The following is an 8,383-nucleotide window of genomic DNA, read 5'->3' on the forward strand; positions in this document are numbered from 1 at the left end:
AACCTAACCATTACCAACAAAATCCGTGCTCATTACGGCAACGCGATGGTTTGCTATCTAGTTAGTTATATTTTACTAAGGTAAATGTTTTGTGTACTAGTGGGTTATTCGTCTTTTAAATATGTTATCATATTAAGACCCCCTTTTATCAGATATTGAATGATGTATATATTAATGTTTAACAAAATTAGTAATGACCCTGGCTATTGGATATATATATATTGATATGAACAACACCATGTGAGTGTAACCCCAGCCTCCAACGGTCGTTTATGTTACCGTTAGTGGTGATTAAATCTAATATAATATTTTAGTATGCATCCCTAATCCATTGGTGGTTGAGCACAAGAATGTTTAAAAAAAAGTTCCACCAATTAAATATTAATAGCAATCATAACTTTATATATTATTTAAGGAAACAATACTTAAAATGAATCTTAACTTATTCCATTTTTTTAATGGTGATTTTAGCAGTTAAGATATATCGCACTCCTCGGTTCAACAGGAGGAGGAGCTCTGCCATCCCACTCGGGCCAGACTATATTGACATAATCGGGATCCATGCTGGCATCCGAGTTTGGCTTGACCGTTCCCGGTAAAACCCAGTTGGCTCACCCCACTCGAAGGCACGACAGGTTTTTTTGCTCTGGGAAAATCCGGTCGAAATCAGGACTCGAACACAGGACATCCGGATCATCCATCATTTAATTTTTAACAACTGATTTAAATCGTTTTATTTATTTTCATATTTAAACTTTAACCTTTTATCACGTTTCACCAAGTAGTTCCTACGGTTTTAACACAAATTCTAGGACAAATAGGCAGTGAGCACAATTTTGAATAGTTGAGAATACAAGTCGGTCTGATTGGTTAGGTTGAAATTGTAACATCTTGAAAAATACCATATGTATTTTTGGGTTAAATTGTCAATTTTAAAAATAGAAGAACCCAAAAATATTTTAATAATAAATATGGTAAATAAATAGTAACATAAAGATGGAAACATTTTATGTTAAGGAAAGGAATCCATCTCATATGGAAGTAAGAAAGAAAATGAAACTTCTTTGTATAAATAAGGAAGATAAATTTTATCTCACATGAAAAATGTGATAGATTTGTAAGCTCTTTAAAAGATATGGAGTTTCTATAGTAATATTCTTTTATGCTTAGCATGCACCAAGTGGCCTTACCAGGACGCGCACGGGCTTGGGCGAGGACGATGACGAAGGCGACGAGTGTTTAATTTCCGTCTTGTGGAATATATTAATATTTTAATCATGACTTCCTCTTTACAACCTTAAACTCTGATAGAAATTGGTCACACGCCTAGACCCTAAGTTGGGGTGTGACAGAAATTTACCAACTTAAAGTTCTATCGGAAACCCAACACTAACCTGACGATAATTGTCACAAAAGTTCTATCGGAAACCCAAGACTAATCCGACGATAATTGTCACAAAAATATTATTTAAAGTTTAATAGGTAACATATGTTAAAAATGTATTATTTTAAAACGTTGACCACACGTGTAACTCGCACGTTGTGGCACATTAAAATGTGAAATAACAATATCTAGATCGAAACGTAAAGCACCATTTTTATAGAAAAGAATAACCGATTTGTAACGGTAAACAACTCACGTAAAAAGGGAATAAAAAGTAACTGAAAAAATAACGTTTGTCTATGCTTAGATGAGTTGTGCATCGTCACACGCAACTTCATTTTGAATGAAACTCACATCGAAACATTCAAAACACAAATAAAAATAACAACATTTCAGGGGCGGCTAAACATTTTCAGAGACCTAAAGCGAATTTATAAATCGATGCCCTTTAAAAAAATAATTAAAAATGCTTATGATTTTAACACATGAGAATATGATAATGTATATTCATGTTTCCAAAAATCTTAATGAGCATTTAGTGTTAATAGCCTTAATTAAATCAACAATTGATGTTATTAGATTAACTATTTCATGAGAAAATCTATTGAAAATGTGTTTACTATCAAGATGAAAGTAATATCTCTTATAACAAAAAAACCCAGAGAAGTTAAATGCAAAGCCCAAATCAGCATATGTATAAAAAACAAAGTTAAAATTGAGAGGCCCTTCAGGAATGGAGGCCTAAATCAAAGACTTGACTTCACTCCCCCATAACCGGCTCTGCATAACTCTATATTCAAAAGTTTGTATCATATCATATTTTAAAAGTTATAAACGAAAAACAAAAGGGAAAAACATATAAGTATGAAAGATATCAAGGTTTTAATTAGTCCAGAATTAAATATATTGTAAAATTCAATGGTTTAAATGATTAGTTTGCTAATAACTATGATAACTAATGGATGAGATATTATAAATAGGTACAAATTATCCATTACTAAATACTTCACTGCTCATAAACATTATCTTACGAGTTATATATACACCAAATTACATGAGTATATTAATTTTAATTAACTATCGATAAAAAATATAAATAATTCTGATATTCTCAAAAAGGTAACTTGATTTTCTATATTAAAGTCAAAAAATGAACCTTTATACTCCGGTAAATTCGTGATTTTATATTTTATTTTGATTTCTAGTTAAGGCAGGGGCCAGCCAAGTGGCATAAAACCTGGAATGACAAGTCAGCCAACCAAGCATCCACTTTCCCACTTTCGAAACCATGGTTTACTTCAATCCAACGACTCCCGTTTAATCTCCATATTTAACCCGCTCTCGGTTATCATAGTTTATGCTGCACTTGCACTTTGCCTACCTCAATTTTATATTTGGATGTATTTACATCCTTGTGATTTTTCATTGTTTGCTTTTGGTGCAAGGGCTCTTCGAGAGACTGTTTCTTCTTATTTAACACTTGTAAATCATATTTTGGATTATCTTAAGCGTAATCAATTTGTTTTGCACTTTTTTAATACTTCCGTTAAGATTTTTTTGTTATTAAATACATCATTTATTAGTTAATTTAAAATTTTATAAACAATAAAACTTATAAATTAACTTTTTTTGTTTTTGATCTTAGTAAAAAAATGATTTTTAGGAATGATTCTGAACTTGAAATATTTGTCATGTAGCTTTCTTTAGGGTTTGTATGCTTTTTTTTGGTATCAAACAATCATTCTTTCAAAATAATATTTAGTTATTTTTATCATAATTTTATTTATTATAATTAAATATTTTAATACATTAAATGAAAAGTTTGTATAATTTATATCAAGGTAGCTCGTGAATGTAAAAACTATTTTATTGCTCAGACTTGATTCAAGCTTTTAATGTCATGACTTGTCTCGTTCACACCTCTACTAGAGGTGCACAAACCGGTTTTTTTAAAAAAACCGGTTCGGTTATTAACCGGACCGGTTTTTTTTTGCCCGGAAAAAAACCGGTTCGGTTAATAACCGGACCGGTTAATAACCGGTTTTTTTCTGTCAAAACCCCATCCGGTCTAACCGGTTAGGACCGGTTTAGAAACCGGTTAGAACCGATTAATAAACCGGTTTTTTTATTAACCGGTTTTTTTTATTAACCGGTTTTTTTTTTTTTTAAATTTCGCGGTTTCAAATACGAATATTTGTTTTTTATATTTTGTACTTAATGAAGACCATTATTTTTTCACAGTATAAACAAACCGGTAACTACAAGGCAAACCGGTAACTACAAGGCAAAACGGACTGACCGAAGCCATTATTTGCTTTCGTTGTTAGGGTTCTTTGCTTGGAAGATGAGTATGAATGTGTGTTGGTGAATGTGTTTTCAACAAACCAAAGATTAAAAACACATAACTTTCATTTATAGTTTTCACATTAAAAATACAAACATTAAATCGTTATCGCATATTCGTAACTCAAAAATACAAACATTAAATCATTAACACTGAAGAAATCTCTGCCAAGAACTGTTGTTCATGATTTAACTCAAAAATACAAACATTAAATCGTGAACTAGCAGATGCTCCTGTTGTTCCCAATCGCAGTTTGTTCATGATTTGCCTCCATGTTTGCTGTTTCTTTAACTAAATTAGAAAAATCCAAATCAACAAGTAAATAAGAGCACATATTAGGAAAAAGAATGCTTAGACACGATTACATGAACAACTTGCTGTTTCTTACTCATGATTTGCCTCAATGTTTGCTGTTTCTTTAACTAATTTTCTTCGCTACCCGATCCCGAGCTATTTCTTAGGTAATCGTCGTACGCGGCTTCTTCATCGGTCATTGGTTGAGTGTGTCCTTCATTGACCTCGTCTTCATACAAGCCCGCTTCATACTCCATTTCCCCCTCGAGTGAGCGTTGATGTTGTGCCCTATCTAAAGAGTCCAAGTAATCCTTTTAGCAAATCGACATCTCTATAGCTGGTGCAGTGAGTCGAGTCCTCCTAATCGATATAACCCTGCCAGAAACAGAAAAAGCAGACTCCGAAGCTACCGTGGAAGCTTGGACCGTTAGTAAATCTTTGGCCATGGCGGCGAGGATCGGAAACTCATCCTCCTTACCTCTCCACCAAGCCAGCAAATCAAGACTTCTAAATTCATCCGGAGTCATGTGTTTCACAAAGTTGGTACCACCATACCTTTCAAGTTCACTGCTTGGGGTGTTTACCCTTTGACGTTTACCGGCGTCTTCCCAAATCATGTAGTACATCCCCATTTCAAGGTCGGTTTGGGATTGGGATTGGGCAACAGCTCTTAACGAGTCATGAATTTGGGAAGACGACCCGTATTTTGTAAGGTAGACATCATACATGTTTGACAAGGTGGTGTTGAAAGCATTCTTTAAAGTTTGGCTATAATAGGGGTTTTGATCGTCGTTTAACCCAAGCTCATCACAAATTTTTTCTATTAAAGCTTCAACACCACCAACATTGATGCAAGGGTTTAACGCAGCAGCACATTTCAAAACAGCGGGTAGTTGTTGAAAATATTTTCTAAATTTTTCTTTCATTTTTACACCCATATCAAAATAAGGTGCACCCCTACAATCAAGTTCACTCAACTTTGTGCACATGACAGCAATTTTTGGTAAAGCAATGGGGCTTGTTGGATAGTAAACCCCGGATAAACTAGTTGTGCAAGATTTAAAAATTTGAAGGACCTCCGTAACGATCTCAATCAATAACCAGTTTCTAGGATCATATGGTGCACATTTACCCCTACTTGACAAAATTTGATGAAACACAATTAATCAATAACCAAAGTGGTTCGAACTCATACAGAAACTCTTTAGAAGAGTTACCAAAAACAGCTAAGACCGTCCAACCAAACTATCAACCTAGTTTTAGGTTGTAATTAATTGTAAAAAATGTTAAAAATATTGGTGCTAAAATGGATTCTTGTGGCACTTATCTAGTATATAATAATAATAATAATAATAATAATAATAATAATAATAATAATAAACTAATGTCGCTAGAGACTGAATAGCACCGAAACTCAAAGGACTTGTTAGAGAAAAACAGAATAAATACAAGGGAGCAACATGTAACAATGTTTGATTTTTAAACCGTTGCATATCCATCCAACAGCATCCTTAATCACCATCTATCTAAATCTATCTCTCTCACACACACTTCACACACTGCACGAACCATCCAACATTCCATTCCATTCAAAATGTCGTGGATTCTCTCCGTGAAACTTCTGTTAATCTCCGTCACCATCATATCCATCGCCGTAACAACAAAACTAACGGTTCCGTTAATGTTCAGCTTCGCCGTTAACGGCCTTCCGGCCATTTGGTCTGTCGTCGCCACGTGGCTGAAACCACCGTATCTATACGTCATCATTAACGCAATCATCATCACCATCGCAGCCACCACACGCTTCCAACACAACCACCACCAACAATCTCCGAACGAACCTCCACCGTCAGATCTGACACCGGTGAATTACGATATTGCCCCTAGTGAAGGTGACTCTGACGTGGGTTTGGAGACGGTGGCGGCTGGTGGTAGTGGTGCGGCGGTAGTTGTTGATGGGAATGAAGGCGAGGTTGTTACGTTGGGATCCACGTGGAATGAAATACAAGTACAGAGCGTTAAACCGGTGAAGAAGGTTGAACCGGAGTTTTATTTTCCGGTTGAAGAGAAGCAACCGGTGACGTCTAGGTTTGCTAACAATCGGAAACCGGTGAAAGCCAATCCGGAAGGTGAATTTCTTGAACTTATTTGTTTTGAAAATTAATATGTTAAATTTTTTTTTTTTTACATTTTAGGAGTGTTTATGGTCGGTTTTGGCCGCTCAAAACTAACCGAAAATCTGCCTTTTTATTGTGTGTTTTTTTAAAAGTGTTTATTTTTAGTTTTGGTTTTCACAATTGGTTTCGGTTGCTTCAGACTTTTGTTAAAATTCTTTTATAAAAAAATGAAATTGGATTAAAAAATTTATCCGAAGAAGTAATTTTGAGTCTACAAGCTCATATTTAAAACTCGAGCTCTCTTATATATCATTTATTATATATTAATGAATAGTCATAATTATTTGTTAGATATTTTTTTATTTATACTTTTTATATGTTATTTAGTTATTAAAGGTTAACATATTATCAAAATTATTAAATAAACATATTAAATAATATAGATTAAAAAAATGTATAAATCAGGGCTCTCTAAGCTCTTCAACCGGCTCGAGCTCAAGCTTGTTTAAACAAGCTTAACTTTTAAGCTCGAGTTTGTTTAAGCTTGACTTAATTAGAGTTTTTTTACAACGCAACTTGTTTATACCTTTTACTTTGAGCTAATTATTAATCAACCTTTTTATATTATTACAAATTTGAAAATTGAATTATGAAACTTTTTAGTATTATATTTTTCTTATAAGTTATCTAAATTTGTGTTTTTTATGTTTCTAACAGAAACTGAACTACAATCTGAACAACATATCGTTCATATTTATATTCTCTTTCTTATTTCAACCTAAACAATATCCGATTAATATTATTCAACAGGTGCAAGAGCTTTGAGAGTCTTGAAACCAAAGAAGCACGAGACACTAGAAACCACATGGAAGATGATAACCGACGGCCGTCAGTTACCGTTAACAAGACACCTTCGTAAGTCAGACACCTTCGACGACGTTAACCGAGGCCATCCATCCAACGACTCAACAACAACAACAACAAAGTCAAAGGTGGTGAAGAAATCAGAAACCTTCAAAGACCGTACAACATACGCCAACCAGAACGACTACCCGCCGCCGGTAACCAACTTATCTCCAGCGGCCAGCGGGAAGCTGAAGAAAGACGTGTCACTGGGTCAGGACGAGTTGAACCGGCGAGTTGAAGCGTTTATTAAAAAGTTTAATGATGATATGAGGTTGCAAAGACAGGAGTCTTTGAAACAGTATATGGAGATGGTGAACGGTGGGGCCCGCCGCTAATAATAATGTTTTTTCTGGCCATTTAAGAAAAAAAGGTTTTTTTTAATAAATATTTTGTTATTTTATACAGTAATTTTTAAATAGTGGGAGAAAGGAAAATTTAAGGTTTTTTGACTCATTAAATGGGTTTTAATGGGATATAGTTATAAAGATGATGGATGATGGTAGAGATGTTCAACGAAACCGGTTCCTGGACCCGAACCGGTGGACCCGAACCGGTTCCTACCCGTTTTTTGTAGGAACCGGACCTTATCTGATTCAACCCGATGATCCGTGACCGGTTCTTGCATTTCTGAGTGGGGGCGGGTAGGAACCGGAACCGAACCGGAACCGGTTCTGGAACCGAACCATCCGGAACCGGTTCCTAACCGGTTATAGCCGTTGGATCGAATATAGCCGTTGGAAATCGTTTTTTAGGCCGTTTTTTGACCGTTGGGGTCAAAAATAGCCGTTTTTTTTTGCTCCCCCAAGCACCCCACTACTAGTATAAATAGGTATTTGGTGTCATGGGTTCATCACAACACTCAAAACGCAAACCCGAACGCAAAAAAATACAAAAAAACGCTATTACAACGTTTTGAGTTCTCTAATCTCTTGTTTTCTCTTCTTCTATATTCATATTTGTTGTTATGGCTGCCTCACAATCATCGGTTGGTCAAGGTTCCAACGCCGAACCAAGTTTCGTTCGTATTGTACCTCATAATCGTAATCAATAGATTTGGTGCAATTGGGATTTGGTTGAATTGAGTGATGACCATTCATTGATGACTCGGTGCAAGTTTTGTGGGATTTATTTAAACCCACTTTCGAATTCAAATTTGAAGAAACACATCGAAAAACCGTATTGCAAGGCGTTGAAAAAGAACGTCGATTCGCAACAAACGCAAATGGATAGTGAAGGCGGAATATTTACATACCAAATTGATCGAGTTCAAGATCGTATGGCGAAGTTTGTGATTCAAGAAGCTTTGCCGTTTAGCCACTAGCTTAACCGCCATGATTC

At 35.1% G+C, this 8,383-nt stretch overlaps 1 protein-coding gene across 1 annotated transcript; it reads left to right on the forward strand.

Moving 5' to 3' along the window:
• Nucleotides 1-5,560: 5,560 nt before the first annotated feature.
• On the forward strand, nt 5,561-7,387 carry LOC143587370 (uncharacterized). Its single transcript, XM_077068673.1, has 2 exons — nt 5,561-6,151; nt 6,950-7,387. Exons 1-2 carry the CDS (start codon nt 5,617-5,619, stop codon nt 7,378-7,380), a joined length of 966 nt encoding a protein of 321 aa, XP_076924788.1. The 5' UTR covers nt 5,561-5,616; the 3' UTR covers nt 7,381-7,387.
• Nucleotides 7,388-8,383: the final 996 nt, after the last annotated feature.

Source organism: Bidens hawaiensis, unplaced genomic scaffold, assembly GCF_021521415.1.
Source record: "Bidens hawaiensis isolate Kalapana, Puna unplaced genomic scaffold, B.hawaiensis_p1.1 tig00035465_1, whole genome shotgun sequence".
In the NCBI taxonomy this organism is placed as follows: domain Eukaryota; kingdom Viridiplantae; phylum Streptophyta; class Magnoliopsida; order Asterales; family Asteraceae; genus Bidens; species Bidens hawaiensis.

Excerpts from the sequence above, each read along its gene's own strand:
- LOC143587370 (XM_077068673.1), top strand. The coding sequence starts at position 5,617 with ATGTCGTGGATTCTCTCCGTGAAACTTCTGTTAATCTCCGTCACCATC. Across the intron at positions 6,152-6,949 it reads GGTGAAAGCCAATCCGGAAG|GTGCAAGAGCTTTGAGAGTC; the intron begins GTGAATTTCTTG and ends ATTATTCAACAG.